The sequence below is a fragment of the Dunckerocampus dactyliophorus genome, chromosome 2 (genome assembly GCF_027744805.1).
Source record: "Dunckerocampus dactyliophorus isolate RoL2022-P2 chromosome 2, RoL_Ddac_1.1, whole genome shotgun sequence".
Taxonomy (NCBI): domain Eukaryota; kingdom Metazoa; phylum Chordata; class Actinopteri; order Syngnathiformes; family Syngnathidae; genus Dunckerocampus; species Dunckerocampus dactyliophorus.
This window is the reverse complement of record NC_072820.1, coordinates 19467564-19491903: the sequence shown is the minus strand read 5'-3', so window position 1 is coordinate 19491903 and position 24340 is coordinate 19467564. Positions and strand designations below refer to the sequence as shown.

General features: G+C 40.6%; 1 protein-coding gene across 5 annotated transcripts in view; it reads right to left on the bottom strand.

Moving 5' to 3' along the window:
• adcy8 (adenylate cyclase 8 (brain)) overlaps positions 1 to 24340 on the bottom strand; it is a 63186-nt gene that overhangs the window by 12117 nt on the left and 26729 nt on the right. For 4 of the 5 annotated variants that reach the window (XM_054758563.1, XM_054758574.1, XM_054758582.1 and 1 more), the window contains exons 2-8: positions 22158 to 22307; positions 19235 to 19365; positions 18877 to 18988; positions 17868 to 17995; positions 17486 to 17644; positions 17142 to 17412; positions 9824 to 10021 (exon numbers count right to left, since the gene is read on the bottom strand). In XM_054758563.1, coding sequence (XP_054614538.1) covers positions 9824 to 10021; positions 17142 to 17412; positions 17486 to 17644; positions 17868 to 17995; positions 18877 to 18988; positions 19235 to 19365; positions 22158 to 22307 — 1149 coding nt within the window. The remainder of the gene's footprint in view (positions 1 to 9823; positions 10022 to 17141; positions 17413 to 17485; positions 17645 to 17867; positions 17996 to 18876; positions 18989 to 19234; positions 19366 to 22157; positions 22308 to 24340) is intronic. The other variant, XM_054758600.1, reaches the window with a different exon arrangement.

The window sequence follows — 24340 nt, the reverse complement described above, 5'->3', positions numbered from 1 at the left end:
CAATTGTTTGGGGAAACTAACAAATTTTATAGTTTTAATCTCACAACAAATTAAATTTTATGGCAATTAAATACGTGATGTCCCCGCCACCCCGCCTTGGCGTCCTTCTCAAAGGTTGCTGGGAAATTAGCTAGCAAAGAGGACGTTGACGTTTGCTCACAAGTTTGGCAAAAAAAAAAAGAAAAAAAGGAGGTCCACAGCAATTCACTGCACATTTATGCAAGAGAAGAGGAATAAAAACTAAAAGTCTTCAAGAGAACATGACACAAACAAAAATGTGGGTGGGAAAGGGGAAAGGAAAGACGGTCAACTCAAAGGTCAAAGGTGAAGCAAAAAAGGACAAAAAGAAGCCACAGAAGTGCATTGCATTCACAAAAGAAAATAGCTCTTCATTGAAAAGTTATTTCTAGTAGAAGAACTATGGCTGTGTCCATGAAGACCACACTGAAGCTGCAAACTTTCATTTAATAATAAGAATAGGAAGGCATTTTTTGTAGAAATGTGTGAATGTTGAAGAGCTGAAGCTGCACTAATGTGCTGTCGGGAAAATGTGGAGTTACGGGAAAAGTGGGAATTTTGAGAATCTGGGAAATAAACAGCTTGAATATTTTTAATCAGCTAAATGTTCTGGTGTTGGAATGGTTTCAATAGAAGTACAGTGGAACCTCGGTTAGCGTACACCCCAGTTAGCGTGTTTTTACGCCAAAATTTTGCCTCGGTTTGCGTACATATTCCAGTTAGTGTACAATATGGCGCATGTCCTATCATGTTGTTAATACATAGTGAGGAGTCCAACTGTGTTATAAATGTATTTCTATCACCAAATATCCTTGTTAGCAGCCTATTAGCTTGCCATTACATGGAAACAAAAGCGTAAGTCAGCTCCATCGCCCCTTTGTGATGTCATCTCAAAAATGTTAACACAAAACATGGTTTTATAGCTTTACAGGCATAAACATAATGCATAAATTTATATAAATCAACATTTAAGGTTACTTTTATCTTCATTGAACACGTGAATGTTCCCAAAGACACAATGTGGCAGCGAGATAAACGCAGACACCACCTTTGTGTTTTGTCATGAGTTATTTCTTGTAGCACTACTGAGTAGTAATTCTTGTAGTACCTTTATCAAATGCGAGCACTTGCAACTTTCTTTAGCTCTATTTTGGGTTATTGAGGTGAAAAACACTATTGAATTCAAGACATAACTCATGACAAAACAGGAATATGATGATCGCGTTGATCTTGCTGCCACATTGTGCCTTTGGAAATAGTCACGTCAAGACTCACGTCTTCAGTGAAGTAAGAGTAAGTAAAAGTAAGCTTAAATGTTCACTCATCCCTTTCATTCATTATTTATATGTATTAAAAGGCATTTTGCACCTTCTGGAAGGGATTAATGATGCTAACCAAGGTTCCGCTGTAGTAAGAATTCTTAAGCGCAAAGGAAATTTGTGTTAAGGAAAATGTGGAATTTGGGGAAGAGTGGGAACTTTTGAAATGTGGAAAATTGTTAGTCCAGATGTCCTTAACGTTTTCATGTTGGAATGGTTTAAAAAGGGTTGAGAAATGTGGAACATGTAAAAATTGTTGATTCATTTTCAATAGGAATATTGTCACGGAAAATGTGCAATTACATTAAATGTGGGAATTTTTTTGGAATGTGTTAATAAAATAGCCTTCTTATCCCGAATGAACTGAACATTTTGATGTTGAAATGGATTGAATTGTTTGAGAAATGTAGACATAGTTGAGGGTAAAAAAAAAATACAGAATAAGATTAAGTAGGAGAATTTTGGTGCAAAATAATGTAACATACAATACTCGCAAAAAGTTAGGGATAACAGGATTTTGGTCTGAAATTTCAGGATGAAGCTATGCGCTATATGCACGATGCATTATAAACGCACTATAACCTTGACAGATGGACTTAATTTGACCTTCTTTTAAATTTTTGTCCAAGAGTTGAATGTTTCAATACTTTTTGCACAACTTATTGCTCTCTAACAAAGGACAATATGCTTTTATGTGACTCTTCCAGTCTCTCTCTAGCTCTGATACAACCTGCTGATGATACCTTGATACTCTAAGGTCAGTGGCCACTTGAGAACATTTGGTTTAACGCAATCGTGAGGTACTGTTGATCAATTGTTAGACGTGGTCTTGGTCTCATTATGTCAAAATGTAAACGCCATAAAGAGGATTATTTAAATACCAATTCTAATTGAACCAGGACATATTGTTCCATTCATAGATCACACACTTTTGTGAATTTTGCCATCCAGCTCTACCGAGAGAACAGCAAGTTGTGAAAAAAGTACTGAAACATTTAACAATTGGACATGTGCATTCAAAAAGTTTGAAAAAGTCAAATAATTAACCATAATTTCCGGTGTATAAATCGCACTGGTGTATAAGCCGCATCCATTAAATTTAAGAGAAAAAAAAAAACAGTACATAAAGTGGTGTGCAAAAGTGTTTTTTTTTTTGCGTGTTTGTCACACCTAAATGTTTCAGAATATCAAACAAATTTAAATATTGCTCATTGACAACACAACTGAACACAAAATGCAGTTTTTAAATGAAACCTTTTATTATAAAATGGGTGAAAGAAAATCCAATCCTACATGGCCCTGTGTGAAAAAGTGATTGCCCGCCCCCACCCCTGGAACCATGAAGACTTTGGAGTGGCCTACTTAAAGTCCTGACATGAATCCTATTGAGATGCTGTGGCATGACCTTAAAAAGGCGGTTCGGTAACACTTTTAAATTAGGCACACAAAATTACAGTAGTTAATGAGGAACAAACCTACCTAACCCTAAACCTAACCACTACTCATTAGTTCTTCATTAGTTCCTCAGTAACTACTCGAAATGTGTGTGCCTTAGTTCCTCTGTAACTACTCTACTCATGAGTTCCTCATTAGTTGTTCATTAGTTCGTCAGTAACTAGTCTAAATTTATGTGCCTAAGTCATTAGGTCCTCATTAGTTCTTCATTAGGTCTTCACTAAGTACTGTATTTTTGTGTACCTTATTTTAAAGTGTGACCGGTGGTTCATGCTTGAAAAAAACATCCAATGTGGCTGAATTAAAACAATTCTGCAATGATGAGTGGGCCAAAATTCCTCCACAGGGCCGTAAGACACTCATTGCAATTTATAGCGAACACTTGATTGCAGTTCTTGCTGCTAAGGGTGGCCCAACTAGTTATAAGGTTTAGGGTCCAATCACGTTTTCTCACAGGGCCATGTAAAAATAAGAAATAAGGAAGGGGGCAAACACTTTTTCATATTACTGTATATAAGCCGAACCGGACTCAATGCTGCAGGTGTCCACGTCATTAAATCGGATATTTAGTGCACAGAAAGACGTTACACAGAAAGTTTTTTTTAAAACCTTTAATAAAATAAATGCATTTTTTCCAAACAGTGGTGCAACACGGCTATTTAATCAGTGCGGAACAGTACACTGCTAGTTAACCAGTGCAGAATAGCGCATGTAACATAGATAACAGTAGCCTACCGGAAAAGTCATTCATTGCCCATAGTCTTTCTCTTCTGTGTCAGAATTGAACAGCGTCATAATTCCTTCATCACAGAAGTTGTCTGTCTCTCTCTCTCTTTCGGTGTCACTCTTTGTCATCCTCTTCAACTGGCAGTAGTCCAGCTTTTTGAAACTCGATGATAGTGTTTTTTTTTTTACACTGCTTGAAATTGACACTGTAAGGATCTATCGACAGACTTGTGCAAAAGTTGATCTTCCCATGCAGCCGTCTGCTGTCTGTGTAGTTACCCAGTCTTCAAGCACATTTTGTAGTTCAGACCATCTGCTTTTGTTAACTCTGAAAGCCTTTATTGTCTTGTTGCTTTGCGTCAGCTTTTCACGTTGCCGTCTCCAGCTTCTCACCATACGTTCATCAATGCTAATCTTACACGAAGCAGCCATGTTTCCTTGTCTTCACAGCCAATTCGATTGTCTTGAACTTGAAGCGGCATCATATCCATTTCTTCGTGTATTTTATATGATGGAAGATTGTGACTACTGGGTTGTCACTGCGTATGTGCAGAACACGTCTACATCCGGGCGAGCCTCTGTGATGAAGAGCGCGTCTACATTCGGGTACAGTAGGTGGCGGTATGCACCTAAATTTGGTTACGACACGCCATAAACAAAAAGAACAAGACATCCGGTTGCCTATTTTTTGGCAGTCAGTTTTAGATGCATAGATAGATACTTTATTCATCTCCAAGAGAACAACACAGCATTTTATGTTTTGTTTTACATGATTTATTGTATCTGTATTTCTATTTATTGATGTATAGTATACGTGATATGACGTGTACGCCTGTGGCGCTATGTACATTGCGTAAGTTTTACGTAGGGTCACTTGGGGAATTTCTGGATTTTACACACTATTTCCAGGCTGCTGGAGTTAGTGCTCTGGACTTCATGAGAACCATCGTACAGAGGGAGCAGGGATACCATGGTCTGCCTTTGAGTCTGGCGGATGCAGGTATGTGTTCGATAAGGCAATCGCTCCACAAATTCCAGTATATACCCTCTATTATATTTTACTTTCCCTTTTTGTTTTCATTCAACATAACAGGCTTTGCAATCTTGGCGGTATATTTACGGTGTTTATTAAATAATCCAAATCCATCAATGTTTTACATTTGATTTTAGTATAAATTGTGTTTTTTGTTGCTCACTGTAAACTGGAGCTAGTGCATGCATACCTGGCTCCACTCAACTACAGCGACAGGGTGAGCAAACGCAGAGAAAGGTGGCTTCTCTGCATTTTTTGGTTGTTTCCTGAACCTTTTTTGCCGTTATGATGGACTATCTTGGTAATAGCGTTTTCCGAAATACATATTTAAACGATTAGTATCAGTTGAAGTACACGAGATGTCACAAGATTAGAAAATGACCACATATTAGCTGCACCGCTGTGTAAGTCACAGGGTTCAAAGTTTGAGAAAAAAAGTAGTGGCTTATACACTGGAAATTAGAGTAAATTCACCTGTAAAGGTTATACAGTGGTAACTAAGTTTTCGTAACAAATTCATTCCAAAAAGTCAGACGAAAACCAAAACGTACAAAAACGTAAGTCATTTTTCTCATAAGAGATCATTTAAATCCAATTAATCCGTTCCAGACACAACAAAATAGAGAAAAATTACAATTTTACCTACAGAAAACAACGCAAAATAATTGTCTATTATTAATGGATGGAACTTATTGCTGCGGACTTCCCATACATACTGGGGAGATCCAGTTCAAGAGTGTTTCTCACTTTCCTCATCAAATTACTGGCACTTGCAACTTTCTTTGGCCCCATGCTGGGTTATTTAGCGGTTGCACTCAGTAAAAAATGCAATGATAGTGAGCCAGCAACACGTAGGGTACTTTTTTTGGGCACTTGATTTTGCAAAACGATACAGAGAAGGGACGGTTACCGGTTTCAAGGTATACCACGGTTGTTGGCTGTCGAACCGCTGTATTTTGAAAATCGGATAATATCGGCTTCTGCCCCGAGACCGGTCCAATCCGGTTGACGTATAGCGTTTGTAACTCTGGGACACACTCTAACATGGTAGGTGCGCCTTAAAGCCGGTTGCCACTGGACTCCTGCCACCTGAAAGAAGACGATAAAGCAACTCCAACATGCAGACATGTCCGCGGTGTACCGTGGTGAAGTTACTTTCAGTTTGGACATTGGATATTCGGCTCCGTAGCTACATCGGTAGTTCCCCCTCACTGTGCCCGAACTGCTCTGTCATTGTGCGGGGAGCTTGCGTGGGGAGTGTTGCTCTAACTGCTGGTTGTTTACACTAGGGGCCGTCAATACTATTGTGTTGAAGAGAGTTTGTTTAAAAAATGTCATATATTCTAAATCACACCACAAATTGATTTATAACCATGTAAAATGATTAGTTATTAGTCCAATTTGATCTTTTATTGGATTGGGGACCTGACTCTCAGAGGTGTGTTACAAAAGCCAAACAACATTGTTGGTTGTGCTGTGTAATAAAAAAGTAAATTCATAAATACTTGCATTATAGTTGCATTATTTTCAGTGATTTGAAGAGCTATTTTCATAACCATATTAAATTCCACAAATTCATGTTTGTAACAAAAGCTTATTATTAAAAAAAGGATCAGTGCTGGATTGGATCAGATCGGCAAGAGTATTAACAAAATTGGATCAGATCTGAAGCCAAAAAATGTGGATTGGGACATCCCTATTTACAACACATTCAGTGATATTCCTCGCAGTCGGAACTGGGCTTCGATGTGTTGAAACCACAGGTCTGTGCTATGTTGCTCGTTAGCATTGCCGCTACGGCCGCGTTGTTGTTGCAGTTCGTACGTACGTATGTACATTGTACGGTACGTCGAGGATCACCAAATGTGGAAATGTGATTCAAAACGAGACAGGAGTTGAGGATAAGTGGTATAAACCGCGTACTCTCCACTGAACAACAAGCACTTAACAACATCTCAGTTGATAACGCCTCACATAACCCGGAAACGGGTTATGAAATAACCATCAATATGAAATAACAATTAGGGCTGTCAAATGGTTAATGGTGGTAACTAATTTATTTAATTAAATTCGTAAAAAAAATTTTTGCGTAACCAACGCATACGCATCATCGCAAGCCACGGCTCTCTGTTATGACGACAGACGGCAGCACAGTGTAGCTCCCCATAGAGTCAGACAGAGTCTGACTGAACGCTCTTGTACACATCAACAGCAGTGCAATTCCAGTACCATATATGTAACTCCAACTCCAAACACGTCTATAGTCCATTTGTCATTGCAACGACACCTCCTCATTGTCACTAGACAGACTGCGAGATGCATTCACAGACACTCTGAACATCACATCACAACGTCTTTATTATGTGTGTATGTGTGGTCTAAATAAACAGAAATGCAAAGAAAAACGATAAGTGAATATTCTTATTACTCACTTTGTAACATGTGAAAAAAACATGTGAATTCAACTTAAATGACGTTGGTGTCTTTGAACGCAACTACCCATTGCTCATAATAACACACTTACAGTCTGATTCAAATATTCAGCTATTAAAGAAACCAGTGTTAGGTAAATACATTTTCAGACATGTGTGCCATCTCTTAACTTGATTTAAATTTTCAGTTAATTTGGCGCTGTTAATACATACAAATATAGTCATGGAAAAAATTATTAGACCACTCTTGTTTCTTCAGTTTCTTGTTCATTTTAATGCCTGATACAACTAAAGGTACATTTGTTTGGACAAATATAACGATGACCACAAAAATAGCTCATAAGAGTTACATTTTTTGGCAGTACAATGCTATAACTATTCATGTAAGAACTTATGCGATTTTGGTTGTTATCAAGAAAAGCATGGAAGTTGCTAGATATCAGCTCTTAAATTCAACTCTTATGAGCTATATTTGTTATCATCATTATATTTGTCCAAACAAATCTACCTCTAGTTGTACCAGGCATTAAAATGGATCCATAAACTGTAGAAACAAGGTTGGTCTAATAATTTTTTCCATGACTGTATATACTGTATAATTGTTCCCTGCCATATCTTTCTTTCAATAAAATACAGTAAAATGTCAGCCATAGTGTGACATGGTGATTAATCATGATTAATTAATTTGAAAATGGTGATTAATCTGATTAAAAAATGTAATTATTTGACAGCCCTAATAGTTAAAAAAAAATATTTTTGTTGAGTTAACTTCTTGAGCCACTTGATTGCATTGATTTGCATTTTGCTGTGTTATTATTTTTTTTCACAAAGAAAGTATTTATTGTGTTGAGACTTGCGTTGCAGAATTAGCCACAGTAGATGGCATTGAGAACTGCATTTTTATTTTATTTATTTATTTATTTTTTAAATCAGTTATTTTTTATTGTTTTTTTAAAATAAATATGTTCCACTTTCATCGTGTTCTGTTATATGGTTTAAAAATGGCAGTTTTGACCTGACTTTTTTTTTTCTTTTCATTCAAGATATTTCAATGTAACACATTTTAGAGCTGTAATCATAATACCGTGAAACCGTGATATTTTTGCCCTCTCCTACCGGCCCATGCCTCGATACAGTACAGGGGAAACGGAGGAAACGGACTAGTTTGTTCTGTGCAATACTGTACAAAAAACCAAAAAAAACATTTTTTATGACAATTGGGGAGTACAAAAAACAAAGTTTGAGTGTAGTGCATCCAGAAATTTCCAATATCCCTACCTTGTTATGGCTTGTGTATTTTCTCTTCAGCATTCACACAATACTTCAAATTGAAAAAGAGGTGCACCTGCCTGAATGAGCTCATTCATTAAGTTTATGGTCATCTCATCACATCGATGTACTGTACATTCATATGTTGTACATTTGACCAGCTATTCATTTAAATACGTACATTATTCCCGCGGGGCAACTCATAATGTCTGTGTTTTAATGAATGCAATGTGACTCCAAACAAACCAAACAAAAACCGACTGGGTTAAATTGACTTTTAGTCATGAGTAAACTGAAGGTGGCGCTGTCTTCACACAACCACATGAAGTGTCAATCACTGATGATATGTGGTAATAAAATGTCATTTGGAGACTTACTAACTGCAGCCAACACTAATGGACACTGAAATGTGCCAAATAAAAGCTTTATGCTACTTTTTAAAAACACACTATTATCTTAAATAGCTTTATTGACAATGTTACACAACTAAAATACAGTGGTGTGTTAAATGAAAGTTTTTATTATTAAGGGAGAAAGAAATCCAAACATACATGGCCCTGTGTGAAAAAGTGGACTGGCCTAGTCAAAGTCTTGACCTGAATCCTATTGAGATGCTGTGGCATGACCTTGAAAAAGCGTTTCATGCTGGGAAAACCCTCCAATGTGGCTGAATAACAACAAAGGTGACTGCGCCTAAATTCCTCCACAGCGCTGTAAGAGACTTATGGCAAGTTATCGTAAATGCTTAATTGCAGTTGTTGCTGCTAAGGGTGGCCCAACCAGTTATTAGGTTTAGGGGGCAATCACTTTTTCACACAAGGCCATGTAGGTTTGGATTTTTCTTCTCCTTTAGTTGATAAAAAGTTACATTTAAAAACTGCATTTTGTGTTCAGCTGTCTTGTCATTAACTAATATTTAAATTTCTTTGATCATCTTGTACATTTAAGTGTGACAGACATGCCAAAAAAAAGAAATCAGGAAGGGGACAATCACTTTTTCACACCACTGTAGTTTGTTAGTCCGAGAGTACAGGTAAGTTTTTTTAGTATGTAATATTCACTTCGGTACCCAGTTACAGGCGTACCTTTACATCCCTAATTTTTACAATTAGAGATGATTTAAATACCATAGTAAAATAATTGTATTGCTAATGAAAAATGTGCTTCACACAATAACATATATACATATATAACATATATAATATATGTTATATATATAATATATATATTATATATATATACATTATATATATAACATATATAATCCAGTTTAATATTGTTCATTACTTTGCCATTTATTGATCTGACATGTCAGAATGGTAAAATTAAAATAAATTGTAAAATCAGTGAATATTTGCTGATCATGCATAATTGTGTTACGATGTTATAATGTGTGTTATGTTATGGCACATTTCAGCCTCCTTCCAAGAAGAAGACTAAAAAGCCATTTGAAGTAAACGTGCCATAAGCTTACTCATGATGATTGTTTGTGTTTGGCTTTTTGGCTGAACATGAGGAGGGAAGAAAGAAAAAACAAAACAAAACAAAAAATGTCTAAAAGCCCCAGCTACCTTCTCTTCCAGGCTGGAGTCTTTAAACATCAGTGAGAAAGGCTTGATATGCTCTCTTCTCAACTTATCGCCACTCCGTAAGTCGATGGCGCTCTCTATTCGCTTGTTAATTTCCTCAGGACCAGAGTGGACATGCAAAGCTTGTGCAAGATGGTTTGGAAGCAGATTTATCGAATTTCTTGTTAGGGCAGCCAGAGTCTAGGGGGAAAGCACATGCACATAGAATGAACCTGCGGCTGCTTGCCCCCCATTGGTCGCATTCAATTCAACAAAAAAACAAGACACACAACATGAGGGAGGGAAGACCAAAATGCAATGTTGGTTGTCATGCATCGTTTCGGCCTGCTCGGGTCATGTTAGTGCTCACAATCACACACAATCATGCTCACAATCACACACAATGATTTTCACAATGATGCACATAATCACACCCAATGACGCTAACCTTGGTACACGATCTCACACACATGAAGCACACAATGACTTTCACAATCACACACAATGATGCAGACAATGATACACGATGCAGACAGTACAGTGTTTCCTGTATAGGCTGGCTACGAATAAATTTAGGCCGCCACAAATAGACTTGGCGCTGCCTGTTCACCCTCGCTCATAAACACATTATAATAGGACTGTCTGTGTAACTCTTGTTAACACACTTCAGACTCCTCGAGATACTCTTTTTCAAAAAAGCGAGGACTGACAAATCTGTTGAAGAGACTTTTGGAATGTCTGACATGAACGCACGTATTTCTCCTCTCAACGAGCAGTGAGTACTGCTGTGGGTCCCTCCTCAATTAAAAAACACTCACAGGCAGCTCCATCTTTGTGACATTAAAAAAAGAAGCAACAGAAGATTTGTATTTCTAAATATTTTTGCTTGGTTTTTCATTTTTTTTTACTCACATTTGCAAACGCATCATGGCCAATTATGCAAATTCAACAATGACATTAGGTATGCATTGATTTTTATTAATTTTGGGGTACTAGCGATCGGCCGATCCTTACATATGAAAGCGGTCTTTTCCACCAATCTCCACAAAGGTAGGTCTACTGCGCCAGTAAACGGCAGTCAATCGGAGCACGGCCATGTCGTCAGTCTGGCAGTATTACACAGTCAAAGAAAAAGAGGGGAGGATTGCAGTTTGTAATTTACGTAAGGCCAAAATAAGTCATGGTGGGGCCGTGTAACGTCGTATTATGTAATAATGGTGCAATATGTAAGAATGTAATAAACGTTATTATTTAATAATTTAATAATACAGTGAAAATTATTACAAAATGTTACATATTGCAAAAGTTATTACAAAATGCGGCGACGTTTATTACAAAATGCGTTCAAAAATTTTATTATAAAATGTGGCGTTATTAAATAATGACGTGAAAGTGTATTACATTATTACATAATGGGGGGTTATAGGCCGCAAACAAAACGTTCAATACAACAAACCTCATTCGCCATAAAATATGCAGCATTTGAGGCTAGTAATGTAATCTAAATGTACCAGGACAAAGAGTCAGTTTCACTCTAGTCCGTTACTTATATCACCATAAAGAGTGGACATTTACAGCTTTATTCACAACTTTGCAGCAGGTACAATCCTCACATGCATACAATACACACACAACTGGCCCAGCTCTCTTCTCGGACGGTGTCACACTAAACCAAGGACACTAGACTTAAATAGGACTGACTCTACAACATTTTTATGATGCATGCTTGTCTTTGTTTTGGGCAACTTGAAGAATGACAAATCTGGTCTTTTGGACCATCAATTAGAGCAATTAATGGCTGAGCAGTGTGCCGAGGACATGTTTACAATGCAGTGTTTCTGGATTCTGCTCACCATCATGGCGGCAAACCCACACAGGGCATACTACGGACGTGGATGCCTAGTCGGCAGTGCTGTTTAAGTCTAGTGTCCTTGCTCAAAACATTACCCCTGCAACTTGTGCTAACACAAAACATTTACGTTACAATCCTCTTGTAACAGCGGCCTGCTCTTATTATGGATAAATTATGGAGCTCATGGCATTGGACGACCAGCCTTAGTTTGTCCTGGAGATTATTATTTTATTAACTACCTCAAACCATGTGATGTCTAGGTTTGTCACGATAACAAAGTTTGCAGGATGATAATTGTCCTACAAATTATTGCCTATAAACTATATTATTGTCAACATTATTTTGAGACCATTTTTTCATGAATGTAATGATAATACATAACATAATAATGCAAGTACACCGTATCAAAATCAATAAACTTTAATTTCTCAAGAGTGGTTAAAGTTGAAATTGGAATGTCAAGAGCTTTTGATAAAATAAATTAAACAAACAACATAATAAAAATAAACGTGCCTCTCGTCCTTATTTCACGGAAATCTTGCCCATCTGCAGGCATCGTAAAACGTCCCTTATATTAACAAGTGGTAAAAGGGAACCCAGTGTAAACACACTCGTAGAGCCTGAGTCGCACACACACAGCCACACTAGCGTGCGCTGCTAAAATAAGATAACCCAGCTAGCTTCCATTCACCCTCCGAAAGAGGCATTTTTCCGCCAGTTTTTGCTGGTGTTTCAGGCCGCCGCATCAACATGTTTAGTTTGGGTTTGTGATGACAATTGAGTGGTCCGCCAGAGAAATACTTCCCCACAAAAACGTTCCTTCCCATCAAGATGACCTGTTTGGTAGAGAGAGGGCAGGATAAACACACATGCACATGTGAATATATCCAGGTCGGCAAAATTATGGAGGTTGTTTTTAGTTACCGTGCTGTTAATTGATTTATTGATTATCGTGACAGTCCTAGTTATGTTCTTTATTTGTAAAAGCAAAACACTGCTGTACACTGTATTTCTGGTAAGACGCTCAAATCAGGTCTACAGTGTAACCTGTTGTTTGTTTGTTTTTAAAATGTGAAAAATAAAAGACTAAAGAAACTGATATAATTTCGAAGCTTGAACAGAAATTTTCTACACTTTCGTTTATATATTTGAGCAAACTACCTCAAGTGCAGTTAAAATAGTGTTTCTCAAATAGTGGTGCACAGTGAACTGTCAGTGCAGACCTGCCAACATGTACAAATTTATCATACTCAATCATACTCATGCTCAACATGCAATTTGACTCTTGAATACGCTTGTATGCTTCACAGCTCTCCATTTTGTTGCACTTTCCTGGTTTCAGTTTCAAGTTCAGTCTGATCAGTACAGATAAATAAATAGTATCAGTTTATCAATAGTATTTCAAATCGGGGGGCTGTGAATACATTTCTGTCCCCTGGTGGGGGCATGACAGAAAATAATTGAGAACCACGGAGTTAAAACAACATGTTTGTATTGTTTCACATGTATTGTTCAACGTTTTTCAACAAACTAAGATAAAAACATTGAAAGTGTACAGTATGCTGTCAGTTATATTAAAAATCTAAAATAAAATCGGTATCAGCAGGTCAGTCTTTTTAAAGAGCGGTGATCGTCCAGAAAATTATAAGCGGTGCACACCTGAATTAGATCATTCTTCGCCCCCCACCCTGCTACACATCACTTCCACAGATAGGTTGCAGTCCTGTCCAAATGGTACAGGCTGTCATTGTGCCAACATTCAGATGTAAAGAGGAAAGTCATGTGACATTTCAGGATTCAACTTGACAACAAGTCAGCTTGATGTCCATCACTGATCCCAAGAGCACAATGTGTCCCCACTCTGTGAGTGTGAAGACTAAGAGGAGACATGTTGGAGCGCCAAAGACTTCAAGGTGAGCTAACCTTGTCACCAGTCAAGGTAAAAGTCATAAAAGTCTCATTTCCTCCCAGACATTAACATCTAGCACCATGCCATTACCCAAACCTTCACTGAGCCCTTCAAGCCATGATGATGTGTGTGTGTGTGTGTGTGTGTGTGTGTCTTTCACCTTGCATCACACCAGCCACAGCATGACAAAGAAGCCCTCATTAAAACTTTATTTTCACTTAATTGTCTTTTCTTAAATCTCATTGATTGCTGTTAGAATCCAATTGGTGCTGCCCAGCAGTGCACAAGTACGCAACAACAATCTGGTCCAAACTCTCTGTGCCATCATAAACAATGCCATCAGAAAAGTGAGCATGATGATCTTTGTCAAGACAGAATGTTTGTATTGGCTCTCAATTGATGTGTACCTAATGAAGGGACCAATTCAATCTAAAGTAGCAGTATTTTTTTAATCGCCTCTCTCCACAACACAAACCCAACCAAAGAAGAAGGCTCGTTTGCAGGCCGGTCAAAAGAACATCTTAGTCCTGAACAGAAGAGCAGACAGGACTCAGCACAACAAAACATCTGCTGCATGTGAATAAAAATACGCGACCTGAGTGTCTAATGATTTACATTGGAGGCTTCACAATAGCCGACACAATTAAACGTGGAAAGAGCGCCGCGCACTCCAAACGCAGCCACTCTCCAGCCTCTTCACGACGGCGCCGAGTGGACCTCATTGTTGACACAAGAGAGAGTCTGTGTGTGAGTGTAGCATGTCACGTAGAAAGTGTGTCAAACCATTTAATATGATTAGGGTTGGGCATTGAGCATTGATGGGAACCCGGACTGACGGATAGGCTCCAACATACCTCCGCGACCCTAGTGAGAACAAGCGGCATAGAAAATGGATGGATGCATGGATAGTGTGCGACGGCGCTCAAAAGTCTGACTGAAATTCAGCAAAAACATGAACGGTTGGCGCAGTGCAACATTTGCAACGCCATCATATCATGCACAGGAGGGTGCACCACTAACATGATTAAACACCTCCGAATTCACGGTGTACAGAGTTCCCCGTTTGACACGCTGCGTCGGACTTCTTCCAACCAGTCAGGTAAGTAAAACAATAAGTTATGTAGGTCTTATGGCAACATTGAAGCAGTAAATAAATTATACTTTATGCTGCGAATACGGTGGCCAACTCAAATATCCAGCTGTGTACTTTTTCATAGACAAACGACCTGACGTTAATACTAGCTTAACCAGGAAGTTGACCAGACCCCGCATTAAAGGGATTTTTTTATATTAAGTTGTATGACATTCCCATGAGAAGTGTACTACAGCAACATTGAATACCCCCCCCCCCCCCAGCTACCCCCACCCCGCACCCCCCCAAGAGAAATACATTTGCATCACAATAATGCCTCCTCAAAAAAAATTTGACCTCACAAAACGCCCGGCGTTATATTTGGCTCCCTATTTGTATCCCTGCACACTGTCGCCTGTGCATTCATATGTATGTGATGAAGACGCTTGCGGTAATGCCACTCTTCTTCCACGATGGAGCGCCGCGGCCATCTTGTTTATGTTTGTGTTGCACAGCGGAAGAAGATGCAAGCGTCTTAATCACATACACATGAATGCACAGGTGACAGTGCGCAGGGACACGGCGGGAGAAAAATATAACGCCAAGCGCTTTGTGAGGTCTGATTTTTTTTCAGGAGGCATTTTTGTGATGCCAATGTATTACTCTTTTGAACGCATATTGTTTTGAGAAGCAAAACTCTTTACTTAAATGGCCCCAGAAACTAAGCTGAACTATGTTCCTCGTCACGGATCTCCAACTAGAGCTGGACTCACGGGACCAATGGGGGGGTAAGTCACTGCTGGTGTAGTACACTGTTGATGGGGGTGCCATCCAACTTGAGGTAAAAAATTCTGAATGATCCCTTTAAGTGTTACTCCATTCACTATAGTTGTTTGATATTCTGCACGCGGGTTAGTAGGAACTCAGTAACACGGTTAGGTTACACTTTGTCTATTCTGTATCATAATACACTCTCCAACACATAAACAACAGGACATGTGTAATTGTTTTTTCATTAGGTTTTCAAAAATAAAAATAATTTGTGCACGAAAATAAACACGCTTCCATCCGTGTGTTAGATGCCAGCATGTGTTGATCACATGACAGATTATGTGGCACTCTGCAGCCAGGAAAGAGATTTTGCTGGGCAAGCGTTAACTGAGGCCACAAGCAGGAATCAGCATGTGCTCCAGCGCAGCAGCATGTCACATCTACATGACCATCATTCGGACTTTCACAAGGTAGAACAACGTAAGCTTACATAAGAATTGATATTTGTACATGTACATGTTTACTCACGTTAAAACAGTCCCTAATTGAACAGCAGAAACCTGAAACAGAGCCGCTTCCTCGGTGGCCCGCTTTTGGCAGTGAGTAGGTCTTGTGAGGAAACGTCCGCGCTGCTTTGAGATGAAAGCACAGTGACATTGCGGTGCAGCATGGCCGCCAGCAGGCATACAGTCAAGCATGAAAGAGGTAAAGACAGAGCCACTCAGCCGGCACTCAGAGTCAGATCTCAGGGACTCGTGAAGCAGCTCGTCGGCGGAAGGACAATCTAGTTGGTGTGATTGCAGCAGCCGGTGCTGGCCGGCCACGAGGACAAGACCCTGTATTTAATGCAGCGGTAATGAATACCTTAATTCTATAAGGCTCAAAACCTTTGAGCGTGAAGGAAGGCAAAAAGACGCACATGTACACACAACTTCTGGTCATCTGAAAACTACATCAGACTAACACAAATGTAGGATGGCAACCCGCAGGACACAAACCCACCCGAGTGGGAGAGGTTCTGTCGGTAGCGGCGCCGAGCGACAACATGAAAGACACTTCAGAACTCCTGTGAGGAGCCTTTCATATGCAACGAAACGCCCGCACCCTGACAGACCGCCATTGTAGCGGAGACAAAGGAAAGACACTTTTCAAGAAATAAAAACGCTACATCAAATGTGGTTTACGGACATGTGAAGGAGCCGCGCGCATGCTCAGGTTAGTCAGAGTTCACGACGCTCCACGCTTCTATGTAAAAAAAAAAAAGACAAATTGTAACATTAAAGGGAACAATCAAGTCCTCTACAAGTCCTTATAGATTGTTTATACAGTATGAGCAAAGACGTATTCCTTCTCGGCACTATAAAGCTGACATGGTGTCTCCGTGATGTCCCGTGAAGCTGATTTGTTGTCATGGCAAAGAAAAACAGACAAATGAGGATGGTATGAAGAGGAAGCTTAAATGGGCCACAGAAGCAGATTCCAGTCACTCTCACAGACACATGGCGGCGTATTACCATGACAACACAAAGTCACTCACAGGACAAAAAGACAACATTCCGTCTTAACGTCACCTGCAGCCAGGTAGCTTCTGTTGGCTGTCAGACTGGATAAGTCGATAGTTTGGCTAGGGTCACTACAGTGACCCGTTAAGACGGAGGTACGGTGGTGTGATCAAGAGCACAAGCTGACATCACCTCTCAGAGGCACGCTGACTTACATTCTGCTTGCCCACAATGTTGTCGAAAGGAAGTTCCGGGCTCCAGGACGCCTCGTTGAAGGTGGCGCTGCTGGCCCGGCGGTCTGCAGAGCTGGCCGCCTCCTTCATGATGTCTTCGGGGAGTGTGAGCAGGCTCTCCTCGGGCTGCTTGATGAGGTACGTCTCAATGTTGTGGCGCCGCAGGAAGTCGTTGCGGTCCTTGCCATGTCCCTCCTCCACTTCGTAGTCCCCGTTCAGGCAGTCCAAAGCTGCTTTGGAGATGTGGATCCGCCTGCGAGGAGGACACAGATCACCAGTGTGAGGTCAAAATGAGGTTCTGAATGTTCTGCTTGTCCTTCTCTTACCCTGGGATGCCGCCAGACTCCAGCTTGTTCGCAATGTCCACATCCCAAGACCACACGTCAAACTGCCACTTCCTCAGTCCCAACACGCCACACAGCACAGAGCCCGAGTGGATTCCGATGCGCATGTCAATGTCGTGTTTTGTACGCGAGCGCACATATCTGAAGGGGTGGAGCACCAGAGCACACAAAGTTCATGAACGGTAAAAGATGACGAATCGCCAAGTTCAAATAAAGACTCTTTTTGTTATTCTGATGTTTTCTTATCTTAGAGAGGTTCTTAGCTATTCTTTCTTGGCTAGAAACAAACGTTACAAACAATGAAGAGCGTCATGCCAGCGATCCATGTGTAGATGAGACAGCAGTAGCTTTGCCCCCTGTCTACCTGATGGTTTTAATCATGCTGAGGCCCATCTCCACGCAACAGTGGGCGTGGTCCTGCCTTGGCTCAGGTAGGCCCGACACGCAGTAGTAACAGTCTCCCAGGATCTTTATTCGCAGACAATGATGCTCCTACAAGAGACCATGCACACACAAGACCATGTGATCTCTCCCAGCATGCACTGCTGCCTGTCTAACATACAAACAAAAATTCAGCACAATGGAGACAATTTGTTCACATCTTATTTGTTACGTCTTATTTGTTACATCATATTGTTTTCACATCTTATTTGTAATGTCTTATTTCATACGTCTTAATTGTTGCATCTTATTTGTTACGTCTTATTTGCTACACCATATTGTTTTCACATCTTATTTGTTACGTCTTATCTCATTTTCACATCTTATTTGTACTGTCTTATGTGCAACATCTTGTTTGTTATGTTTTATTTGTAAAGTCTGACTTGTCACGCCTTATTTGTTAATTGTCTTAATTGTACTGTTTTATTTGTATGTTTTATTGATTACATATTATTTGTAAGGTCTTATTTCTCACATTTTATTTGTCATGTCTTAATTTTTACACCTTATTTGTAATGTCTTATTTATAACATATGAATTGTAACATCTTATTTGTTCCATCTTAATTGTAACGTCTTATTTGTCACGTGTAATTTCTCATGTCTTATATGTAACGTCTTATTTGTAACATCTTATCAGGAAGAAACAAGACAGCAGATTGAGAGCATTTGACCTCTTTCTCACACTACTACTCTCTAACATTTATTTTCTTCATGAGGTCAACTGCATCACCAATGTGACTCTGCGCTCGACTACTTTTCCTTAAAGACACTCACTGAACTTCACTCTGTGGCGTGTGCAGAGCCTAGAACGGTTGCAGAAAGCCCTAGGAATGGCATTAAGACTACGTGGAATATTTGTGACTGCAGCATTAGTAGACATTTATATTGATCACATGTGAGACACACACACACACACACTCGTCTGCTCACATGTGCAAGGCGGTCGAAGCGTGCAAAGAGCTCGTTCAACATTCGAACCAGTTCCTGTGCCGACAGCGTGGTGGAGAGGTTTGTGAAGCCTTTGACGTCTGCGAAAAGAATGCTGGATAAAATGGGGAAATGTCACTTTTCATGTTGACCAGAAGACGCAAAATAACATTTGACATTTATCTTAACATGCCAATCACTTCATAACACCAGCAGCAATGAAAGCAGCACATTCCTTGTTTTTTTTATGACAGTACTAATTACAAGGTAGGTGTGAGCTTGTGATTGAGGGCTGTCACTTAGCTCTTAACTCTGCTAACATGCTAACAACACTAGCCGGCTTCATGGTGGTCATCCTCACCTGACATTCTCGTAGCGGTGGATGTAGATTCGATGGAACTGATGCTGGAGGTGCTCGTCCTCTACATTTGTCATGTCGTTGATCATTTCCAGAACCACAAAACGTGGCAGGACAGACAGAACCAACCTCTCCTGTGTGGAGGGTAACAAGATAAAGTCTGGTATCACAAGATACAGTATATTCATTTCAGCTGTCATTTCAGCACCAAAAGCGTGGGTTACCACACACACAGGCTTTTTTTGGGGGGGAAACTTTTTGGCCGCGACCAGCATGTAGAGGAAGTAGAGTATCAGAGGGGCTGCAAGTGTATGTTGTACTTAGGGAGCAAGTGATTCGTGACACACGTTCTTGCCGCTCGCCCGCCGTTGGTAGCTTTTAAATCATGAGTTCATGTAAGGCTGTCGTATGTTTCACTCACTGGGGATGTACCGTGTGCGGGCATCGTACGAGGCTTGTGAAGCCCACTCACTTCGATTGCAAAATGGCCGTACTGGCTTCCTACGGGAAGAGCCGCCCACCGTGGCTGGGTAAGGTGCATTCATGTTGGATACGCTATGTGAGCAGCCGCCGTGTTTCCACGGAGGTCGGGTGAACCACAGTGTTGTCCGAGAGAAGCCACTCACCGTTGCCGGGCAAGGCGTATTAATGTCGGATACGCGATGTGAGCAGGGTGCATCCACGGAGGTCGAGTGTACAGCTGGAGGAATCACCCGCCGCGGGAGGAGCCGCCCGCCGCTGCCGTGGCCGGGCAATGTACACAATGTACTTTTAAACTTCCGACACACGCACTCCTGGTCTGCCTTGCTCTTGCGATCTGGCTGCATGCAAGGTTTTCCTACGTGTATGCAGAAAATAATTTGCATCCCAATTTTCTTCCAACGGGCTTTGCGGCTCACTGCGGGTTTGAAAATCCAATCCGTGCGGGAAATGTGCGTGTCTCTCGCGATTTTCCCCATTTTTGCACGTCGCCAGCACGTAGGAACACGTACATCGGGATGTAGCTCCCCCTTAAGACACACAATGTTCGGGTCAGGTGAATTTGTTCTTAAAATGGTGCTGATCGTGTCCAGACCAATTGGATTGCATGTTGACAATATAAAGAATAATGAACAGGAAGAGGATCATCTCTAGTTTCTCTCAGGCTCTGACCAAACTGGGGCCTATTGCACAAAACTAGGATTCAGAAATCCAGGATAAATGACTAAGTTGAGCTAAACCAACCCAAAGCAAGAGCGTATAGGCTTGATTGGTTGCACAAAGCCTAAGCCAGGATGATTAGACACTGATTAATCAACCCAGGTGAAACCAATCCGCAACTTCCTTATATAGTATAGACACCGACTATTGATCACAGAGTCACCGATTCACAATGGCAACAAGAGCAGCGTACTTTTCCCCGCTGAAAGCGGAAATCCTCATAGAGGCTTACGAGGAGGCAAAAGAGCAAATGAAAAGGAAAGGCAACACCACCACAGTCATAAAACAATGTGAAACAATGTGAATGTGAAAATGTGACAAAGTATTGCAGAGACGAGCGCCAATACGTTGTGTGTAAGTAGTACACAAATACACACTCAATTGACTGCAGATGTGAGTGTCATTGTGTAAATACAACTCCATCAGACTGCCTAAATCCTTTATCTTGTAGATGTGTATTGGTATTTATATGAGATGTGTATTTTATATATAGTATGTGTACACCATCTAATAAATGATCTAATGATTGCAACATCATCTAAAACCCTTTATGTACAATGATTGAAATGAATGATGATATTGGGTGTACTTCAATGTGATAAAAAATGTGTAATGGGCAGTGGCTTAATTATTGGTTTCCATTAACAGTGACTACTGACTGAGATAAGGTATAAGATGAAATAGACCCTGGACTTAACCTGGTCTGGAGCAGGCAAACTCCACAGAATAAATCTTATGTCAGAACATATTCCACTTTTCACTAACTCACTTTTGTGAAACCGGATCACAGATAAATTGAGCCAGGATAACCAAGATATCCCGGCTTAATTCCTTATCCTAGTCTTGTGCCATAGGCCCCTGGTCAGCGACACCAGACAAACAGACCTACAACAGTTGTGATGGTCGACAAAGACAACAAATTTGAAGAACTTTGTAGAAGCATTCTCACAGAATGGCAATCATCTAGTCCACAAATGCTCATCTGTGATTGGCTCACATTTAAGCCACACCTCCTCTTTCCATTTCAACCATGGCTGAGCTCATCATGCTTGATGGCTTCCAGGAAACAAGATGCTATAAAAGCCTTCTGTGACTTGCACACTGTCCACTTCACTGCGTAAACAAACACCGCTCACGCTGTGTGTGTGTGTGTGTGTGTGTGTGTGTTTGTGTGTGTGTGTGTGTGAGAGAGACAGGCAGCAGTGCATCAATGTGGCATCCATGTTTGTCTCCCGTCAGCAGGGTCATTAGCAGAGTTGCTAACATTGTGTGCTGTCAACAGAAATCCATCAATCGCTTGGTTCCTCGTCAAACTCGCTTCATGATGCTTCATATCACTGCTGGATAGTAGGTGTACGTGCCTTGGTGAGAGCGCGTGCGCGCGCATGTGTGTTTGTGTGTGTAAAGACATCTAGAGGTCAAAGCTGAATGAAGAACCAACCTTTTAAGTCAAGCTTCTTTTTACGCTTGAATGTTAAGAACAATGAAATGTGATCGTCCATAATTTCATAGTAGGCCAACTTTCATCCCACATTCAAGCTAGTCAATGTGCTTTAAGACCTCCTCATGCACTGACTGATGATGCAGGACCAGGAAAAACTTGGGCATCACTATCTTGCTCAGGGTATTTTAACATGGTCACACTAGGACTGAGGATCCAAACTGTAACCTTCAGGTTGAGAGACAACCTCTCCCAGCAACTCCATCGCTCCTCGGAGGTCCTCACCTGTCTCTGGTTCTCCGTCTCCAGACGCAGCCGAGCTTCGATGCAGCGCCGTGTCTCTAAGAAGGCCTGACGCTGAGCCCGGTCCGACAGGTAACTGATGAAGATCCCAGCTGTGTTCATACACATGAACAACACAGTCTGAGCCGCCACCTGCAACACAGAAACGCACACACATACAGTAAGTCACATGATGACAGTAGGAGTCTCAGTGAGCTAAAGATGATAATGAGGAGTTCAACTTTCAACTCTATATTCAACTCTTTTGTTGTATCTTAATTGCATCAGTACACTTCAATAAGTATACTGTGCACACTGTATACTTGGTTCTTTAGTGTTGTGTTATGTCAGTGGTCACCAACCTTTTTGAGACCAACATCCCTGGTCTCGGCCGAGAACCTGCGCAACAACAAGCGTGGCTTGTTGGCTCAGTGTAGTGGGCGAGCGATGCAGATTGAGAAGACAGGGGCTGGTCAAAGCGCTACAATGAGCCCTTAATGAGCAGCGTCGTCGAGGGTCAGATATTTTTTTAGAGGTGCACGTCTATGAAGTTATATTTGTGCCTTAACTTTGAGGTAGCAAAGGCAGATTTTGAGCCCTATTAACGTGCAATACAGTAATTACTGTTGTGTGGACAGGCACATCGCTGCAGCTCTCTGTCCCCCCCCTCTCTCTCGCTTTTTGGTGGCGTTGGGGGGGTGTCAGTGTACAAGGCGAGCCGGTGTACTAGTGTATCACTGGCCAAGTTTTGGGGACTAGGCTCCTTGCTGGGGCTCACAGGTTGCTGCCTGGATAGCAGCGAGGCCTGTTGGTCGATCTCTGGGAGGTCAGGGCACTGATGTGATAATAATTTTTTTCAAAATGTTCTCACGATCGACCGGCAAAGTCCCAAAGATTGACAAGTAGCTCATGATCGACGGGTTGGCGACCCCTGTCTTACATAGTATGTCTTACCGCAAATGACAATTACAAATATTTACAGACTTTTTCTTCTTCTCTCCTTTTTAGTGGTGAATTGTAACCACTAGAGTTAGTCCCTTTCCTTCTGCTACGTAGCCAAGATTGTGTCTATTGAGGGAGGTAAGTCTCCATCACTGCACACTCACCATTTTGAGTGCAACATCCGTGTATTGACAATGCACTGCATTCTGTTGTACTTCTCAGTGTGAAAGCACTCAAAAGACTAAGGTCCAATCCCAATTCCACTCCTTACCTATTATCTTAGCCTTTACCCCTATATTTTGCGCCTTCACGAGAATCAAGTGGCATCCCAATTCTCCTTAAATCAAGGGGTAAGGGGTAAGTGCTAAGGAGTGGTACAGCCCTAGAAGTGTGGTCGGGGACCAGACTTGAAGCGTAGGGGTAGGAAGAATTTCCACGGACACAACATCCCCGCTGCCAAGACGGCAGACCGGAGACCAAAAAAAGTATATAAATGTAAGTAATTAAGCATAATTATTGATTTTCACAGCCACGTCATGCATGTTTTATTATGTTTTCAATCCTTTGCTACTCCACGTAAATATTCGCCATGTTTTGAATTGTTGGTTGTCGGTAGTTACAACTAGCCGGCTAACACCAATATCTAACTTCACTCCAATCTACAGCATTTCATAAATGAGTAGACAATGATTAGATACTGGCCACGTTATCCTGTTAATTGTAAATTGTATTTTAAGATTGCTGGCTAGCTAGCTGACGTGGCTACTGTAGAAGCTACATTACTGAACTGTACTGTGATGTTGGCGTTTTATATTAGCTATCTAATCACATTGTAGTGAAGTCTATTTGCTGTGAATTATAGCCACCTTAGTCCACCAACAATTCTTATAGTGTTGTTGTGTATTCAGTTTATTGTGTTTATTGTTTATTGTATTCAGCATACAGCAACGATGGTCAGAAAGTGAGCTAAATAAAAGATGCAAACAACGTGGCCATATGTGGACAGCACACCAGATTATTGAAATTTATTCAACTTTTGGAATCTAATGTTGTCGCATTTATTTTTGTTTTAACCATCACTATCTATTGTTTTCAGCACACTAAATACTATACTACTGTTACTATTATTATTGTATTTACAATGAGTTAATAGTTGATAAATCATGCATATGTACACTACCGGTCAAAAGTTATAGAACACCCCAATTTTTCCAGTTATTTATTGAGATTCAAGTCGCTCAAGT